This window comes from Zootoca vivipara, chromosome Z2 (genome assembly GCF_965207765.1).
Source record: "Zootoca vivipara chromosome Z2, rZooViv2.hap1.1, whole genome shotgun sequence".
Classification (NCBI taxonomy): domain Eukaryota; kingdom Metazoa; phylum Chordata; class Lepidosauria; order Squamata; family Lacertidae; genus Zootoca; species Zootoca vivipara.
In genome coordinates, this window is record NC_142585.1 from 32,761,582 (window position 1) to 32,781,598 (window position 20,017).

Consider the following 20,017-nt stretch of genomic DNA (forward strand, 5'->3'; position numbering starts at 1 on the left):
CCCCAGATTACGAGTCTACCGCTCTTAAGCACTACACCACTGGCTCTCAATGGCTCTCACTGGCTCTAAATGGCTATGCTTCACCTCCATGGTCGAAGGCAGCAAATGCTTCTGAGTACCAATTGTGGAAACCAAAGGAGGGGAGAATGCTCTGGTGCTTGGATGCTTGAGGAGTTTCATTTAGGGCAGGGGTCCCCAGACTTACCACGCAGCGGGCCGGAGGGCGGGGGAGTGCGCGCCCGTGCGCATGCGCACACGCACACGGGAAAAAATCGCCGAAAATCGCTTGTGCACATGCGTATGGGCCTCCCCTGACCCGGAAGTGCACCAGAAATGACCTCTTCCGGGTCGGGAGAGGCCCATACGCATGCGCACAAAGGATTTTCAGCGATTTTTTGCCGATTTTTAAGATCATCGCTGCGCCACACGGCGTGAGAGCGGGCAGCAGCACTGGGCGTCGTCGCGGGCCGGATTGGAAGGCCGATTGGGCCGCATCCGGCCCGGGGGCCGTAGTTTGGGGACCCCTGATTTAGGGTATCTTATGTTGTTAAATAAAATAACTTAGGTGCATTAATGTGCAAAACATAGTTGGGTAGTTGTACTCCACCTATGTGACTGGGTTGTCCCAGCCACTCTGGGTGGTTACAACCCTTGGCTGTCCCTGACCATTGACCATGCTACCTTCTGAGGCTGATGAGAGTTGGAATTCAGCAACACTGGAAGAGCCAAAGGTTCCCTTTCCAGCTGCTTTTGAACATACCTGCTGCTGGCCAGGTGCACCCCAACATATGCTGGATCAGGCCAATGGCCCATCTAGTCCAGCCTTCTGGTCTCACCATGGCCAACCAGTTGCACCAATGGTAAACAGGACCTGAGTGCAAGAGCCCTCTCCAGTTGTGTCCCCCATTGTGTGGTACTCAGAAGGTGACTGCCCCTGAGCATGGAGGTTCTGCTATCACAGTAGTTGTCTAAGGAGAGTCCTGCTGGATCAGGCCAAAGGCCCATCTAGTGCAGCATCCTGTCCTCTCAGTGGCCCACCTGATGCCCCAAAGGGAAACAACTATCAGGATCCGAACACAAGAGAGCTCTCCCCTCCTTCAGTTTCCAGAAGCTGGTTTGCGACACCATTGCAACGCACTCTTGATTTTACCCGAGACATTTTCTTTTATTGAGACTTCGGGTTTTTGTTTTGCTTTTTTGCACAATCAGCTCTCGTCAAGGAGATTGCCTCATCCCTCAGGTGGCAGGAAAGAAATTTCTGATCAAACGGAAAGGAAGATCAAATTATGCGTTGTGCTGTTTCAGAGGAAGGGTGCCCTCCCCCCCCCACTCAGAAGGCAGCTTCTCTCGTAAGCAACTGACAGCCTGCTCTTTTCACCAAGAGAAATATAAACTAAATGAATTAAAAAATAGGGGCCAGGTGGGTGGGGGTGGGGAGGAGGACATTATGGTTGCCTTTGCTGCGGATACAACATTTTATGAAAACATTCCTATTTGCTGGGCAAGCAAAAGACCAACCATTGAGCTAAGAGGATTGCTGTTTTTAAAAGGAAATAACTGGGGGAAAATACAGAAAATATTAATCTACAGCAATTAAATTTTCAAGGCCTTGTGGTGTTGTTGTTGTTTAGGTAGGTGGTTATAGGTAGGGGTCTTTCCCAGCCATACCTGGAGACACATTTTCCACCATAGAATGCTGGACTAAGATGGGCCACTGGGCCAATTCAACAAAGCTCTCCTTAGGTGTGAATTAGGTCTCTGTGTCAAGACCTCCAATGCATCACAAAGGCATCATCAAGCACTCCTGTTTAACTCCAGTTTCTCAGCACCAATTCTGTTGTTATGTGACCAGATGGTAGTGGTGATGTGTGGGGCGGGAACACTCTTTTTTTTTTTTTTGGTCGCAAAAGATTTCTTCCAGTGCTCATTCAACCTTCTATGCCTCAGTCAGAAGGGGAAGGTTTTGCTTTCCAGGGGCATCTCTGTATTCAGTAGAACCAAAAGGTTTGTCGTTCCCCCCCCCACTTTCTTACCTTTACACCACGAGGGCCAGGATATCCAATTGGGCCCTGAGGACCAGCTGGACCCTACAATTAAAACAAAAAGAGATTTTTTTTTCTGGTTTTATTCAGCAGTGGTAATTCTCATTCTCTCACCCCACCCAGAGAAAATATATCCTTGCAGCTCTCCAGAATCCCAAACAAAGGAGATTTCCTGCCCTACCTAGAAATACTATTGGGGATTGAACCTGGGACAGCCTGCATGTAAAAACAGGGGCTCTACTGCTGATCTATGTCCCTTCCCATAGAAATAAAGCAAGATTCTAGTCCTCATAGTTCTGAATTTTCTGAAGGGCTAATTTAAATAGCAACACAAGATGCTGCCTTACTCCCATTCAGTATCACCTACATTGGCAGTGCCTCTCTACGGTTTTGTTTCTCTGCCATGTCTTGCGATGCTAATGAGGGCTAAAACTGGGACCTTCTGCATGCAAAGCAGGAGCTCTACCCACTCAGCCAGGGCCCTTTGAAATCTATCTCTGTGAATTTTGTTCACAACACAGCTCTCTATGATTCACTTTTCAAACTGACTTCCAGCTGTGTTGTGTGGGTGGGTGTTGGTGTGGGTGTTGGTGTTTTAAAAGCACAGTTCATAAATTAATGATTTCTCAACAACAGAAGTCCCCCCTGACCCCTTTAAAAGTATTCTGGGCGTTCTTTTTTTAAAACAAGAAAATGCTCTGGTGATGCTATGCGTTTGTCTTCTGCATTCTTGTTCCTAAGGAATTATTTTAGGCCAATCTGCTGCACCAAGAGAGGCTTCCCACAGTAACACTCTCTTTCACTTTGTGCAGGTGTGTGTGTGTGTGGGGGGTTGTTTGCATGATTGAGTGAGTGAAAGTTTGTGTGTGGGGCAGATAAAACGTGTGTGAGAGAAAGTGAGAGAGAGAGGGTGTGTGTGAGAGAGAAAGTGTGCATGAGTATGTGAGAAAATGTGGGGGGGGGAGAGAGGGAGTGAGAAACAGACAGACAGACAGACAAAGAGTGTGGGTCAGTGTATTTCTCCAGCTGCCCCTCTTCACCCCTCATGCCCCAGTCCTCGTTGCTCCCCCTCCCTCCATTCAATGTAAAAATATATATTTCTACACATTATTTGGCATGGTTTCTACTTCGGCTCCAGTTCTCCCTCAGACTGAGGAAAGGAGGTGTCTGGTGCCTCTCTCCTCTCCACCCCCAACCAGCCCACACTGTCACCCTCCAGGTGTCACCATCATCTCATATCCAAGTCAACGAGAACAGCCCTAGGTGGGCAGCTTTTGCTCCGAGGTCAAGACAGCCTGTCCTACAATCTGCAGAGAATGTGCCAGCCTTTCCCATCCCAGGGACACCTGCGGACTCCTTGCCATTTGCTAAATGACTTCCAGCCCTGCCAGTGATTTCCATGATGGATGAGCCTGTTTGAGGATTCTGTGGGCGCAGACGCTTTGCAGATTCCTGTCCTTGTGAGCAGCTAAGATGGGGACAGGATGCCCTCCGAGTGAAGTCACAGCTGCAATTTCTTCATGACTCTCTCTCTCTTTCAGTCCCAAGGCAAGGCTGCTCTGAACTTCAATCAGCTCAGGAAACACACACCCATAATGAAATACTTTGGAAATAAATGGGTAGGGTGTGGAGACTGGCCAGCCAAATAATTGAAGTCCCTGAGCAACGCTTTCTAAATTATGGTCAACCCTCATGCTGGAGAGGAGGGAACTAAACCATAGGATCCTAGAGTTGGAAGGGTCCAAAGCAGGCATCCCCAAACTTCGGCCCTCCAGATGTTTTGGACTACAATTCCCATCATCCCTGACCACTGGTCCTATTAGCTAGGGATCATGGGAGTTGTAGGTCAAAACATCTGGAGGGGCCGCAGTTTGGGGATGCCTGGTCCAAAGAGTCATGTAGTCCAACCCCCTGTGACCTGCTTGTGCTAAGGTGTAGTAGCTGGCAGAGGGAGGGAAACAGACCCATGGCCTCAACAGAGACTATGAGAGGCCTTTATGTTGCTCTAAAGCTAGGGGGCACCTCCCTGTAGCCTTAAAATGGAAAGGGATGAGTGAAAGACTCCCTTCCCTCTTCTCCCCTGTGTTCTTTCACTCTGTTGGGGTTCATTAGGAGACTTCTCCGTCCATTCTGCTTAAGGGAAGGGTGGGGAACTCATAGCCCTCCAGATGTTGTTGGACTCTATCATTAGCTGTCATTCCTGCACTTAAGGGGGTTGGATTAGACGGCCCTTCCAACTCTATGATCCTATGATTCTATTCTTAGAATCTATTCTTCTTATGCTCATGTGTTCCAGTTTAATGAGAGAGGGAGAATCAGGCCTTTATACTCAGAAGGATGCCGTAGTCTGCTGTGGAAGCAGAGCAGAGCCATCGTGGCTAGTGGCCATCAATAGCCCTATCCTCCATGAATTTGTCTGATCCTCTTTTAAAGCTATCTGCAGTAGGTTGGTGGCCCTCCCTGCTTCCTGTGGGAGGGAGTTCCATTCAGATATTGATCCCCCTAATTATTGAGTCCCAGTCTTTAAACTCCCCCTCGTACACACACTTCTAACTAAGGAACACAATTCAAGCATGCTGAAGGTTGTCCATAGGCTAGATACGTACCTGACTTCCCTTCTCACCAGGTGGACCTTCCTTGCCAGGGTGACCCTGTTGTGAAGAAAAGTGGGGGGGGGATACATCAGCTGATGTATTACTACCTGAATGACCCCGCCTGACCCTGCATAAACCCCATACAGTCACTTAGATCAGTGGTTCCACCCAAATTGGCTTAGATCCGTGTTCACCAATCTCGGGTTCCCATACATTCTTGGACTACAATTCCCAACATCCCCAGACAGCTTAGTTAATGGTCAGGGACAGGGGCGTACCCACCGCGGGGCAGGGGAGGGGCGTTGCCCCTCCCTAGAGGCCGGGACGGTCAGGCAGCTGTGGGCAAGAGTGGCGCTGCCGGCGGGGGTCCGGGATGACTTGGAGTCATCCGGGGCTCCAGGGAAGAGTTGAGAGCTGAGCAGCGCTCGGAAAGAGCCCTGCAGTTCCCAAAGCTTCCTCTGGGGGCGCAAGGAGTCCTCCACCGCTCGGACGGCGTGAAGGGAAGGGGATGTGGCCGGGGCCATTTTGCGCCACCAGGAGAGGGGGGGAGCGGCAGCGCGGGTCGGGAGGCTTCCGCGGTGCCCGGGGAGCAGGATGGTCCAGGGAGCTCTAGGCCACGGTCCTGCGAGCCTAGTGCCGCGCCTGTCCGGCGGGGTGTGTGTGTGACGGAGCAGTTGGTTGGGGCCAGCGGCTCAGCCGAGGCACGGCGACAGGGTCAGTTCTCTTTAGGCATCTCCAAAGTGTCTCAGGGAACCAGGTAACTGAGGCCGCGGGGGGGGGGGGGGTGGCCCGGCCTGACGGGACACCAGGAGGGAGTGGGGGGGAAGAGGCGAGCACATCGGCTGACGCAGGGCTCAGGACATGCTGGAGCCTCGCGCGACGGGAAGCTGGAGGGTGCAGCGGGGCAGGCGGGAACGCCAAACTCATGCTCCACTGGCCTGTCCTCCGCCTCTGCCCACCAGCCCCGCCCCTTTCCCTGCCTTCGTGCGAGGCTCCCGCTTCTTGTGTTGCAGCGGCGAAGCCTCGCACAGCCGACATGTTGAGGTTGCCCGGCGGGCAGATGGATCAGCCGCGCCCCCCCTCCAGCTCCCCGTCGTGCCCTCCGACAAGGCCAAGCGCGGCGGCGAACTAGAGAGCGCAATGGGAAGCTGGAGGGCACAGCGCAGCGCGACGGGCGGGCACGCCGAACTCGCGCTCCACTGGGCTGTGCTCCGCCTCTGCCCACCAGCCCCGCCGGCAGTGCCGCTACGAGGAAGGCTGCGTGGAAGGAGCCCAAGCCAGAAGAGGCTCGCCAGCCGTGGAAGAAGCAGGTAGCAAGGAAGCGCTGCCCGCACAATTCAGACAGCGCGAGTCCGGGGCGCACTGGCCGGTGGGCAAGTAAAAGCGCCGCCCTTGCCGGGAGCGCTTGGCGGCTCTGCCCACAGCCAAGGCCCTGCCCGTCTCGCGCTGGTGGCAGAGTTGGAAGGGATCACAGTAGCCCACTCTTTGGCGCCGCAGGGGCTTCAGCCCTCACACTAGAACATCTGAGAGGGTCGGGACCTCACCAAGTTGATGAGCGTTCCCATTCAAACAGTGCGCGTACACTGCGTCATGTGAAAGATTGTGTGCGGCGCTCCACCTGGGCTCCGTAGCCCCGCCCACGTCCACACTTTGTGGTCCCTCCCCTCCCTGCCTTGGCCCCGCCCCTTGCCCCCCCTAGTTTTGATCCTGGGTACGCCCCTGGTCAGGGACAATGTGAGTTGCAATTCACCAACATCTGGGGACCCAATGTTGAAGAACAATGATTTAGATCTTCAAAGGGAAATTGTACTCAAGGCATGGCACCCTACAGAACATTATCAGGCAGTGGTGCAAAAAGGGCACTTTCCACTATTGCCAAATGTGGCCCTACAGGTCTATTTATCTGGGCCCTGAGATTCTCTCCCCAGGCAACACACCCCACTGGCCCTGCTTAGTACCCCAAATGTTTTTGGCTGGATGGAACATGTCTGTGAACTCTCATCACGCCTCCAGTTTAAGAGGAGTGTGTAAGTTTAATATATATTAGCCTACTGTACAAAAATACAATTGATTGCTCCACCCACCTTTCCCCCTGGGCCTGCCCACAACTGGGATGTTGCCGTCGGAAGGTCACCCAGGAGGGAATGCTGCCTGCTACAACAGAGGTGAGGATCCTCGGGCGCAGGGTGTGAATATGGCCCTCCAGAACTCTGCATCTGGCCCTCCAGACTCTCTTGATACCAAACCCCTCACCAGCTCAGCTTCACACCTTCCTGGGCTGCTTCTGTCTGACTGTACCCTTGAACTGTGATAGTGCCTGCCTGGGTGGAGAGGCTCTGACTTTTACATCTACCACTGGCATGTGGCCTCCAGAAGATCATCCACCAGGGGACGCGGCCCTCAGACTGAAAAAGGTTCCCCAGCCTTGCCCTGTGAGGAAGAAAGGTCACCGAAAATCATGAAGAAAGCTTACCGGGGGGCCGTCTGCTCCAGGCATACCAGGAAGTCCAGGTTTCCCCAGTGGACCCTAAGGGAGAAAAAAAGGAAACAGGAAACTGAGTCACTTCTACAACTGATGTCCACCAAGGAAGCAACATCAACCTGATCTGCCTTGCTGATAGTGTTCTGACCACAAAGATACTTGACACGATTCATCGTATCTCAATCCAATCTTATAGATTGTATTCAACACTGACTATACTCAGAGTAGAACCACAGGAGATGGGGGTGGGGAGCAGAACCGAGCTATCTGTGATGCTATTGGTCAGTTAGTTAAGAATTTTAATATATTTTATTGATTTAGGGGGGCAGCTGACTCCCTGGCTATGCCCATGCTTGACCCAGTAGCAAATGGGCAACCAGTGCAGATCTCTGAGCACAGATGCTATATGTTGACAAAGCCTCACTCCTTCAGCAATTGTGCTGCAGCATTCTGCACCTACTGCAGTTTCTGGATCAAGCACTGGATGAAGCCCCACACTGAGTGCATTGCAGTAATCTAGTCTTGAAGTAACCAATGCATGGACTACTGTTTGTTGAGGCTTCTGGGAGTTGTAGCTCCCTGGGGGGTAAACTACAGTTCCCAGGATTCTTTTGCTGAAGCCAGGGGTCTTAAATATGCTTTACATGTGTGGTGTGGATGTGACCTCGGAGGGAAAGCTCTTTGTGTGGTGACTGATGGAACTGTAATGGTTTATTTGTATGTGCTAGAACATCACTTTGAACATGTGTTCATGAACAACGACAGCCCAAGGTGTCCCTGTGTATATTTACCCTACAGAAGCAACCTCTCACCAGAGGCTGATTTCTGTTTTCAGTCTCTCATTCCTTGGCTAAGTTGCAACTCAAGCATACAACATACTGGTATGGGGTTGATTTTATCAAGTCTGAGCAGTCTCCAGAAATCTTAATAAGCAGATATTGAACATGGAAACAAACACTTATTCAAAGACTGAATATGCACTCAGAGCAGCAAAGAATACTGTAAAGAGTTAATTAAACTTTTAATTAACATACTTTGTCTCCGGGTGGACCGATTGCACCTTGAGGACCAGGAAGGCCCTAGAAAACAAAAGGGATATCTCAGACACATGGGGATAGCATATACCCTAAGAAGCCCAAATTGTTGTATTCTGTTATTTGAAAGATATTATCTCTGAAAACGATCAGGAAATTATAACAGCAGCAAAAATTATGACAGCTAAGAACTATGGGAAAAGTACATCTCCTGCTGCATGTGAACAGTTTGATTAGATTTGGTGTATAGTAACAATGATTAAATTTAACTTATTATAAAATAGCACATATAAATCTATCATTGTTATTTATTAAATTTGTATATGGTCCTTCGTCCAAAATCACAGGATGGTTCACAATGTAAAAATACGAAATGAGAACACAAAATACATAATAAAAACAAATACAAAAACAAACCAATAAGACTATAGAATACAATATAAGACTATAGAATATAAGACTATAGAATGTTCTATGGGCCAAAGGTCTGGTTATAGAGGAACTTTCTCTCCTGGTGCCTAAAGATATTTAATGAAGGCACCAGGCAAGCCTTCCTGGGGAGAGTATTCCTCAAATGGGGAGCCACCCCAGAAAAGGCCATATCTTGTGTTGCCACCTCCTGGACCTCTCATGGAGGAAGCACGTGAAGAAGGGGCCCATAGGATGATTACTATGAGGAGATGCAGTCTTTGAGGTCCTGAGGCACCTAAGGCTTTATAGGTCAGTACTAGCACTTTGAAATGGGTCTTTCTCATTCCTACCTAGAGATACCAGGGACTGACCCTGGGATCTCCTGCCTGCAACAAAGGTGTCCTACCACTGAACTTTGTTACTTCCCTAAATGCAGCAGTTTCCTGATGTAGCAATTAAACCACATTAGGAAAAAGAAACTCCCTTTGATCTCCATTTTCCAATCCTGCAGCAATCCTCTGTGTCCATTAGATTGAAGTACATGATGCAAAACTGACCCACAATTTTGCATCATGCACTTCAATCTAATGGACACAGAGGTTTTTCTTTTCACTTGGCTCAAAAAGCATTCTCTCACCTGAGCACCTGGAGTTCCTTGTTGACCTGGGGGTCCCGGCTCACCTTGAGGACCCTGAAGAAAAAGAAGAAGAAGAAGAAGAAGAAGAAGAAGAAGAAGAAGAAGAAGAAGAAGAAGAAGAAGAACAAGAAGAAATTTTAAACCCATATGCCCAGAAAATACTGTGCATTTCATTAATTTCAGACAAACCCAAAAGCAATTACAACAAAGGCAGAGCATTGCAGAGGATTGTTACAATTGTACAAATGTAAAGGATCAATTTGAGGTTAAATTAGGTCCCTAAGAACATAAGAAAAGTCCTTCTTGATCAGGCTAATGGCCCATCTAGTGCAGCCTTCTGTCCTGACAGTGGCCAACCAGATGCCCCAATGGGAAACCCCCAAGTGGGACACGAGCAGGACAGCAACTCTGCTCACTTGTGGTTCATAGAATCATAGATAGACCCATAGAACTGTAGAGATAGAAGGGCTCAAAATGTCATTTAGTCCAACCCCCCACAATGCAGGAATCACATGTAGGATTCCCAACAACTGGTATTCAGAAGCATTACTGCCTCTGACTGTGGAGGTGAAACGTAACCTTAATGGTTAGTAGCCACCCCTCCACCACAAATTTGTCTCATACCCTGTTAAAGCTATGCAAGTTGGGTAGGGTTTGCACTTAGCTGCAAACTCAGCTGAGATTCTCCTCTGCTCCTAATGAAAGGGGTTGATTAGAACATCAGAACATCAGAATTAGGCCAAAGGGGCCCCATCTCATCCAGCATCCTGTCCTCACAGTGACCAACCTGGTGCTCATTATGGGAAACCTACAAGCATGGGAAACCCATGCACAAGACCCCTCTCCCCTCCTGCACTTTCCTGTAACTGGTGTTCAGAAGCTGGGGAGGCAGCGCATAGGCACCCTGGTTAGTTACCATTGATAGTCTTGTTCTCCTCCATGAAAATGTCTCATCCTCTTTTAAAGCCATCCAAGTTGGTGGCCATCACTGCCTCCTGGGGGAGTGAGTTCCACAGTTTTAACTGCACTGCATGAAGAAGGATTTTCTGTTATCTGTCCTGAATCTTCCAATGTTAAGTTCATTAGATGGCCACAAATTCTAGTATTAGAGTTCCTTCTCTGTGCCCTACTGTATGGGATGGATAAGCCATATACAACCCAGCACACTGACAAATGCTATGTGTATCAGAGAGAATGAGAGGGGGAAGGGAGGAAGAAGGACCGAGAGAGACTGGCATTAGTGTAAGGCTGTTTTGATGCCCATAAGTTACCCCAGTGTGTTAGTTGATATATTGCCCGCACAAAGGGAAGGAATTTGCAACACCACTGGAAAATCAATTTCGAATTAAAAATTAATTAGCAACCATTTCCTTCCAGAAAACAGCACCTTGAACATTCACCGGCTGTGAAAATGAATGCAGCTCAGGAAAGCAATTAGTAAATGTAATTTACACAACACATACACACAGAACCTGGATAGTTAAACAGAGTGGAGGAAAGAACTTACCACACTCCCCTTGGGACCCGTCTGCCCATCCATGCCAGCTATGCCCTGGGAGGAAATTTAATATAGGTTATCAAGGCAAAGTGAGATGTTTTCAGCAACTTCTAGGAGAATCTAACAGAACCAAGAAGCTCCAGACCTGATCCAGCTTCCTAACTGGCTAATATTCAACAAAATGCAGTGCATAAAGGTATGGGGAAATGTTGGCCCACTGGATATTGCTGAACTAGGTAAAGGTAAAGGGACCCCTGACCATTAGGTCCAGCCGTGGACAACTCTGGGGTTGCGGCGCTCATCTTGCTTTACTGGCCGAGGGAGCCGGCGTACAGCTTCCAAGTCATGTGGCCAGCATGATTTAGCCACTTCTGGCAAAACCAGAGCAGCGCACGGAAATGCCGTTTACCTTCCCACTGGAGCGGTCCCTATTTATCTACTTGCACTTTGATGTGCTTTCGAACTGCTAGGTTGGCAGGAGCAGGGACTAAGCAGCGGGAGCTCACACAGTCACGGGGATTCGAACCGCCAACCTTCTGATCGGCAAGCCCTAGGCTCTGTGGTTTAACCCACAGTGCCACCTGTGTCCCCCCATTGCTGAACTACAACTCCCATAATTGACCATGCTTGCTAGGGACTATTGGGAGTTGTATGCTGGCAACATCTGGAGGGTCAAAGGTTCCCCATTCCTGCTGTAACAGAACTGTCAGTGTGTCATGATCAGCTCTAGCTACAGACGAGGTGCGTAGAATCCTAGAATTTCAGAGTTGGTAAGAACCCCATTGGTCATCTAGTCCAAACTCCTGCAATGCAGGAATCACAGCTGAAGAATCCCTGACAGAGGGCTGTCCAACCTCTGCTTAAAAACTTCCAACCGAGGAGACTCCACACCACCTTGGATCAGTGAGGCTGGTTCCCACGGGGACAGAAGGTGAGAAGACCAATAGTGGGAGGAGCCACAGCAAATGAGAGGCAGGGCCAGAATCGATGACAGGCAGAGCCACACATTCTATAAGAAGGAAAGCGGATGGAGGCTGGCCAAGCTCAGAGCAGGAATGGTGGGGCAGTGTCCCATTTTGCCCTAATCAATCAGCCTCCAAGAGGTTGGATGCCATCTCTCTGCAGGGATCACTGCACTCTCCCCTTCCAATCAACAGGCACAGAGGCAGGAATGGCTCCCTTGGAGAGCGTGCAAATGTAGGAAGATAGGAAATCCTGTGTTTGTGTGTGTTAGTCGCTATCGCTATCGCTCCAATAATTGCGTTATTTTCTGCAACGTTTTATTGACATTTCCCTTCCATTGAAATTCATCACATAGGTTTCAGCCACAGAGGGCAGAGGGACATACAGTATAGGTTTCAGAGGAAACAGAACTGTTGTAGAACAAAAACAGCACGACCAACACAGAACAGGTTGGAAACTGCTGCCTGCTCACATCCCTAACAGCGAATCTGTAGGGTATCTAGCTCAGTATTATTTACACTGACTGGCAGCAGCACCAATTCAGGTTTTCAGGCAAGGAGTCTTTCCCAACCCCACCTGAAGGTGCCTCTAGGAATTGAACCTGGCTCCTTCTGCATGCAAAGCAACTGTCTGACCACTGAGCTATGCCCCTTCTCCCATTTTTATTTCCCATAAGCTCCCCAGGGACAATACTACATCACTGAACTACTGCTCTTCTCTGATTACTTGAATCCTCTCCATTACAACATTGTAACATCTGATAGGACAGAAAAGGGGGGACAGGAGCAGGGTTTTCTTTTTTCTTTTTTTTTTGCTATATCAGCTAAGATGACTCTTTTGTAAGATGAGGACGTGCTCCAAAGCCAGGGGGAGGAGACACTAAAAAATTAATGCTACTCACTGGAGGTCCTGGGGGTCCTGGAGGTCCCTTGGGTCCCAGCAAACCACGGGGTCCCTATAAGAGGAAGCAAATAAGAGTTTGAACATGTCCATATGGTTGAGATGGAGATCACGTTCTATATTCGACTTCTGTTCCATTTTTCTGAGTGCTGTCACTTTTGTAGCTGAAAAACATTTCACGCATACATGGAGTGAAATAGGAGGAGTCTCAGGGTGATCCTGAGGTTTGCCAGAGTATAAACAAAGAAACAAACAAACAAGTGGGACTTTCCCCCAGCAGTCAAACAAGGACTGTTCAGTGCCCACCAAAGATGTTGGAGAATTCTGTCAGAAATTATCCAACAGAAATTGCCCCCCAATCCGCATGTTAATCTGAAGTCAGGAATGGAAATCATGCAAGTGAAAATGAGCAGCATTGTGGGGTTTTCTTTTTTTAAAGAAAAAATATGCAGAGATATAATTACATTATTCTCTGCATTGGTTTTTAAATTTCTGTTTCTATTGAAATTGATTGCATGTGATTTATTGATAAATTGATTGCAGTTCTATCCTACCTTTTTCCTCAAAGGAACCAATGGACAGGACTTACATCCATTAATTTTAGCAGGTATACTCTGAGTAGAACTTATAAAATCATAGAATCATAGAATTGGAAGAGACCACAAGGGCCATCCAGTCCAACCTCCTGCCAAGCAGGAAACACCAACTTAGTTGGTTACTATTTATTTACTGTTTTATTTATTGCATTTGCGTTCCAACTTTTTCTCTAGGAAGCGCCAAGTTGCACACATTGTTCCCCCCTCATTTAATCCCCACATGCCCATTTATTTCCCACCTCCAGTGCCAAAGCCTGTGCAGAAACTATAAACACAGGGAGTTCTTTAGCTACAGCCCAGTCACAGACTATGTGGTTTTGTGGGTCAACACAAAGCAACAACCCTGTGAGGTAGGCTAGGCTGAGAAGCAGTGACTGGCCCAAAGTCAGCACCCAGTGGGTTTCATGGCTTGGGTCCAAGTCTGACACTCTAACCACTATGCTACATTGTATCTGTCTGCTTCTGTCTCTCTGGTTGCATTTATTTTTATTCTATAAAACTGTAATCAAGTTCTACTCAGAGTAAACCCACTGAAATCCATAGATCTAATTTAGTAATGTCCACTGTTTCCCAATGGGGCTACTACTCTAAGTAGGACTAGCATTTTGAGACAACCCACCATGCCCCAGTGGCTAAAGAGGGATCCGAGGCCGGTGTGGAGTTAGCTGCATCCCAGTCTCATGCTGTGACGTTGTTATCATTATTCATCACATTTATATCTCACTTTTTCTCCAAGGAGCTCAAGGTGGTGTGTACACACTTCTCCTGCTCTGTTTTATTCTCACAACCACCCTATGAGGTAGGTTAGGCTGAGAGGCAGTTACACTGAGAGCGTCAGGCTCCACAATCCCTCCTTCATCACCATCCTCTTCCTTCTCCCCCCAGCCATGAATGATCCAGAAAAATGCCCTGGCTATTTATATTCATCTACGGTAAATGCTTTCCTAATTACCGTCAGTACCTGCTGGATTTAAAAGCAGTTTTTAAAGGCAGGTAAACGGCCTAGAAGTTGTTGCTTAGAAAAGCATGTTGAGGAAAACAGGAAGGATGACGTCACCTCGGGAGATCTTAACCAATCACCTCACCTCATCCAGATAGGATGGAGCTTTTTGATATTCATTTCTCTCCTCCCCACACCCACCCCGCTACAAAAAACCACACACACACTTTTTTGCTCCTTGCCTCAAATGAAGAGTTCCTAGCATTTTTGACAAAGGCTGTCATATTGGTAAGCTCAGTTTTTGCAACAGCAGCAATCTTTTAAAAGGTTTTCAAAACTCCATTGACAGCTTTCTGTTAAAGCTGAGAAAAAAACCGGAGAGTCGTGCACCTGTCACTCAGATATATTGACAGCTTGTGTAATTTATCTATGCATTGTTTTGTTACATGAGTATTCCCCTCTTTTCTACAAAAAGCTCAAGGCGGTGTCCGTGGTCCCTGCCCCATATTTTCATTTTCACAACAACCGTGGGAGGTAGGTCAGGCCTAGAGACAGTGACCGGCACAAGGTCACCCAATGGCTGAATGGGGGATTTGAATCTGGCTCTCCCAAGTACTAGTCCAACTGGTTTGAATAGGAGATATGACCCAGGAAATATCTGGTTCTAGTGTCATTTGTGCCATGAACTCATTAAGTTGGCTTAAGGAAGCCTGTTCTCTCATTCAGCCTCAGTCTTCCTGTCTGCAATATGGGGACTCAGTGGGGAGCTAGCCAAAATGGACAAAGTAGGTTTAGAGACGTCAAATTTTCGGAAATTTTGAAGCTCGGAAAAAACCCGTTTTTCCCGAGTTTTTCCAGACAAAAACGAAAATTTTCAGAAAAATTGAAAAAAATGCTACATTAGCATTTTTTTTCTTTTCCAGATTGAAAGTCATTCTGTTACTTTAGAAACATAAAATATAACTATGGATAATTTTAATGGGCATAAAATTATCACAACTAGCATATTAAAAATATAGTGTATCCAAACAGAAACTGAAATTTAACTTGTCATTCCTCACTGTTTGCAATGCAACATGCTTACTCCACCTCCCATGTTTTGCCTATTAGACCTTATGTATTTCCTCACAGTGATGTGTGTGGTCTGTTAACCACTTTAACTACTACTATATGCTTAAATTAGTTTATTTCACTTTTTAAAGACTGTTTTACAGCATTTAATGTTTAAAATATTTTCATTTCTTTTTTTCTTTCATAACACTTCTCTGATTGCCACAACAACACATATACTTTCAGGCCCTTTTTGTTGCTCTATATTTTCCTCCAGTGCTTTGAGGCCTAGTGAAGAGGAACAGAACCAATGCATACCACACGTGTGCAAAAACAAAACTGAAACCTTTTTCTTTTCTGGTGACAACAGCACCTCCTAAAGGAAGAAATGTATCTTGTTCTTGCATTGGAGAGTTCAGTTTGTAACCTAGGACTTGCTTGTCCTCACAGAAATTAGAATAATCTGATACCATACATATTTTTTAAAAAATGATTTATAAAATATTTGAACCCCTTATCTTAAAATATGTTATTCAACATGTTAAAATAAAACATTCCATACATAACCTATTTTTTTGTTTTTCCAATTTTTCGGGGAAAAAACAAAAAAAGGCTTCAGGGAAAGAACGGGGGGAAATGCCCCCCCCCCCGAAATTTTTCGTCTCCACCCCCCCCCCCCGGGCTTCACATCTTTAAGTAGGTTGCGGAGGACCTTTTCACACATTATGTTTTAGCAAACCTGGGTTTGCCTTCGAGTATATGTCCTGTAGGGGGCTATACCTCCAACACTTCATGAGCACTCATGTGAGACACTGGGAAGTCCGATTCACACATTATGCTTTCTTAGAGAAGAATCTTTGGTGTACACCTCTAATAGGTAGCTAATGCAGTTTATGCTGTATTTTGTTTTGTTTCCATTGCTGTGGTGAATGACTTACGGGTTCGCCAGGGAGACCTCTGGGTCCAACTTCACCATCGTCGCCCTGTTTGGATGCAAAGAAATGGGAAGGAAGAAGGAGAGGGAGAGAAATCAGAAATGGGCTCTACCAACTGTATCACAGGTGTTTTCATTTGTGATTAAATAATTGCACAGGGAGAACAGCTCTGTGAGAGTGATAAGGAGTAGCCTGTGCATAAAGAAGACCTTGTCAACTAAGAGAATAATACAGCATGTGTAGAACTGATGAGATCAGAGAAACTGTAAGCAATATCCTCATAATCCAGGCCAACATTTATGAAGATAGATTTGCTTAAACAAAGGGGGGGAGGATGATTTTGATAAATGAAGGTTAATATGTAACACAGTGGTACCCAAAGTGGTTCTAACCCCTGGTATCACTGAATCAAGTTCATCAGTTTTGTTGAATTAATCAAACAAGTTTTAATTGGATTTCGAATAAATGGGCAATTAATTGTAACTTTTTAATATTTTGTTGTGTTGTTATGTTCCTTAATGGGTCCTGCAAACCACTGTGCTGAATAATGCTTTTTATAGGGTAGGGTAGGGGGGAACCACTGAAGAATTGGTTGGAACCAATGGGGAAACCATTGAAAAAGAGCCAGCTAACGGATCAAATAATCAAAACTCAACAGGGAGGTTAAATATAGGGTCCTCCTCTCTTTTCCATTATATCAACAGGCTTCCATTGGACAGGAAATGAATGTAAGGATGTTCAAGAATTTAAATCTAAATAGAAATGGGAACAGAAATTGCTAATGTTCATATCCATCCAGTGAATGCAACTGGTATTTGCTGCTGTTGTCCATCTGCAAACAATACGTAATTGATTACTCCCCAAATTTGCAGTGAATTGAAATGAATGAGGTGGAAGAATGTAATTATTATGCAATTGCCGTAATTAATTCTGTAAGTTATGTCATTTTGCTACAGCAGGATGAAAAAGGGAGTTTGGGGCAGAAGTCAAACTGCAGCAGAATGGAAACAGAACAGCATGTGATGGATTCAAGGCATGACAAAAAAGTGATGCCTTCTTACATCCCTAAATGCACAAAAAAGTATTGAATGATTTGCAAAAGCTCCATTTGCACACATGGGCTATCCCTTGGGGTTGCAGTCAGAGAGTGAGGAACATGCACTGGGTTCCTTGCAGTCAAAAGAAGAGTGGAATGGACTCACCCTCTCGCCATCTTCTCCAGGGGCTCCTGGGGGCCCTGAAGGGCCTGGTTCACCCTAAGAAAAACAAAGGACAGAATCAGCCACATTCTTGAAGAACACAAGAGCCTAGAAAGAGCCCTGCTGGATCAGGCCAATGGCTCATCTAGTCCAGCTTCTTCTGCTCACAATGGCCAACCAAATGCCCAGTGGGATGCAAGCAGCATCTGAGCACAAGAGCCCTCTCCCCTCCTGTGGATTCCAGACACCGGCATTCTGTCTTTGGGGTTTGTAGCCTCTAATTATTATTATTTTTATAGAAAAAAATACAAAGAATTTTATTCAGATGCCTTCCATACTATACAGCTTTCCAACATTATAAAGTTGCAAATGGCTATATGAAATCTTATTTATCTTAACATATCCATCTTTGCAAGCAATTTCCCCTAAATGCATATTACTTTCAGTAATGTATGCATTTTATACACATTTTTTTTATGTGTATAAAACTGCATTTCAAAATTCAGAGAAGCATGAGTTTTGAAGGATTTTGGTTTAATTGCCCTGCTTTGGGCATTTCAAATTAGGTATGGTTAATGAACCAAACTGAATTCCACCCCCACCCCCCAATCCCAGATTGAGGTTATCAAAACCAGTCAGCCTCTTCATGATGGCATATAAAGTAATTCAGCCAGAACAAGATATAAACCTGTAATAGACTTACCCTGTGGCCTTTCTCCCCTGGCAATCCAGCCAGACCATCGAAACCTCGGTCACCCTACAATAAAATGTTAAGAAGAGAGAACTTTTTAAAAAACAACAACAAAATCACCCACCATTTCCTAAAAGCTGTAAGTGAATATGCTGAGCATTCAGACAGAATACATCCAGGTTTTTTTTTGCTTGGTTAAATCAATGGAGCTGCTCATCCCAGAATAGATGTTGCCTACAACAGGTGTGGATTGAGGACATCAAGTCACACATGGCATTATTGCAATGAGCAAAGGAAGATGGAAGGATGAGGGAAAGGTATCTCATCTCAGGGCCTCTGTTTCCACAATAGCCACAGCTTTGGCGCAACAGCTATTTCTGTGCTAAATTAGCCGATATTTAGCACAAACAGTGGTAGTCAATGAAGGCTGCATATTCACTACACATTTAGAGCAGCATCATACCACTTTAAATAGTCAGGGCTGCCCCCAAAGAATTCTGGGAGCTGTAGTTTGCTAGTTTGAGAGTTGTCTGGAGGCCCCCTATTATCCCTCAGATAGCTACAATTCCAAGAGTGGTTTAACAGTCAATCCCTCTTCACAGGGAACTGAGAATTGAAGCTCTGGTATGGGAATAATGGGTTTCTAACAACTCTCGGTACCCTTAAGAAACTACAGTTCCCAAGATGCTTTGAAAGGAGGCACCATCTTTTAAGTGTGATGCTGATTTAAATATATGGTGCAGGTAGGACCTAGGTTCTACTCTGAGTAAACCCATTAAATTGTTAAAATGAATAAGTTCGGTCCATCATTTCAATAGACCTACCTTGTGCAAAACTTTGTTAAATACCGCCCACAATATTTAAATTACCTGCTTTTCACCTGAAGGTCTCAGGGCATTAAAATACAATTTTAAAAGTAATTTAAAACAACTCCCATCATGCATGAGCATTGGATGTGCCAGCTAGCACTGGATGAGATGTGTATAGTGGTACCTCGCAAGACGAAATCAATTCGTTCCACGAGTCGTTTCGTGTTGCGATAATTTCGTCTTGCGAAGCGTGGTTTCCCATAGGAATGCATTGAAATTTAATTAATGCATTCCTATGGGCAAAAAAAGGGCAAAAAAAGGTGCCAACTCATCCACCATGCTCCGGAAGTTTTTAAGGCTCCGGGGAGAGGAAAGCAGGAGGAAGGCCAGGGAGAGGCTCCCTCCCTCCGTCCCTAGCAGCCGGACCCTCACGCCCAACCAGACAGACAGCCCGTTCGCGCGCAGGCAGGCAGGCAGGCAGGCAGGCAGGCTCTCTGGTTGGCCTCTCCCGTTAGCGCGCAGCTCTCCCGTGCACCCAGCCAAGAAGGGGCTCCACTGCCGGCTGCCATTTTAGTGCAGCGCCGCCAATCGCCATGTCCCTGCGGAAGCCGAGCGATGGCAGCGGCGGACGCGCAAGGCGGGCGGGCTCCCCAGAGGAGGCTTGGTCTCCTTGATGGGCCACCCCTGGACTTTCTCCTCCTCGCGGCGCCCCTGCCCTGCTTTGTCTTGCGAAGTTTTCTATGGCATGGCCATAGAAAACTTCGTCTTGCGAATCTGAAAAAAATCGCAAAACGTTTTTGTCTTGCGATTTTTTCATTGCGCGAGGCGTTCGTCTAGCGAGGTACCACTGTAGTCCGATAACATCTGGAGGGGTGCAGGTTTCCTACCCATGATCTATAAATAGGGGTGGGGAACTTCAGGGACAGGGGCTGGATATAGACCACCAAGCCTGTACACAGAAAAATCTCTGTCTTTGCACTTTAAAATTATTTAGCCACGTCTCCTCTACCCTGACCCTGAAACGTCTCCCTAATTTTCAATATTTTTGGGACCAGGCAACGGTGGCTGCACATCTCCAGGGACAAATGATTTGTGGTCCTCTTCCTTTGCAACAGTCCCTGTCTCCATCCATTTCTACCTTAAGTACCAACTTAAACAAACACTTAAACCTTCTAATATGCAGCTCACGGGAAAAATGTCTCCATATTCAAATTTCCTGTTTAATGGCTTCTGTCC

The 20,017-nt window shown here is 46.7% G+C and overlaps 1 protein-coding gene across 2 annotated transcripts in view; it reads right to left on the bottom strand.

Moving 5' to 3' along the window:
• Positions 1 to 20,017, bottom strand: part of COL5A1 (collagen type V alpha 1 chain) — a 192,261-nt gene that overhangs the window by 60,804 nt on the left and 111,440 nt on the right. For both annotated transcript variants that reach the window (XM_088664730.1, XM_088664731.1), the window contains exons 18-27: positions 17,985 to 18,038; positions 17,285 to 17,338; positions 16,086 to 16,130; positions 12,563 to 12,616; positions 10,708 to 10,752; positions 9,201 to 9,254; positions 8,153 to 8,197; positions 7,110 to 7,163; positions 4,649 to 4,693; positions 2,034 to 2,087 (exon numbers count right to left, since the gene is read on the bottom strand). In XM_088664730.1, coding sequence (XP_088520856.1) covers positions 2,034 to 2,087; positions 4,649 to 4,693; positions 7,110 to 7,163; positions 8,153 to 8,197; positions 9,201 to 9,254; positions 10,708 to 10,752; positions 12,563 to 12,616; positions 16,086 to 16,130; positions 17,285 to 17,338; positions 17,985 to 18,038 — 504 coding nt within the window. The remainder of the gene's footprint in view (positions 1 to 2,033; positions 2,088 to 4,648; positions 4,694 to 7,109; positions 7,164 to 8,152; positions 8,198 to 9,200; positions 9,255 to 10,707; positions 10,753 to 12,562; positions 12,617 to 16,085; positions 16,131 to 17,284; positions 17,339 to 17,984; positions 18,039 to 20,017) is intronic.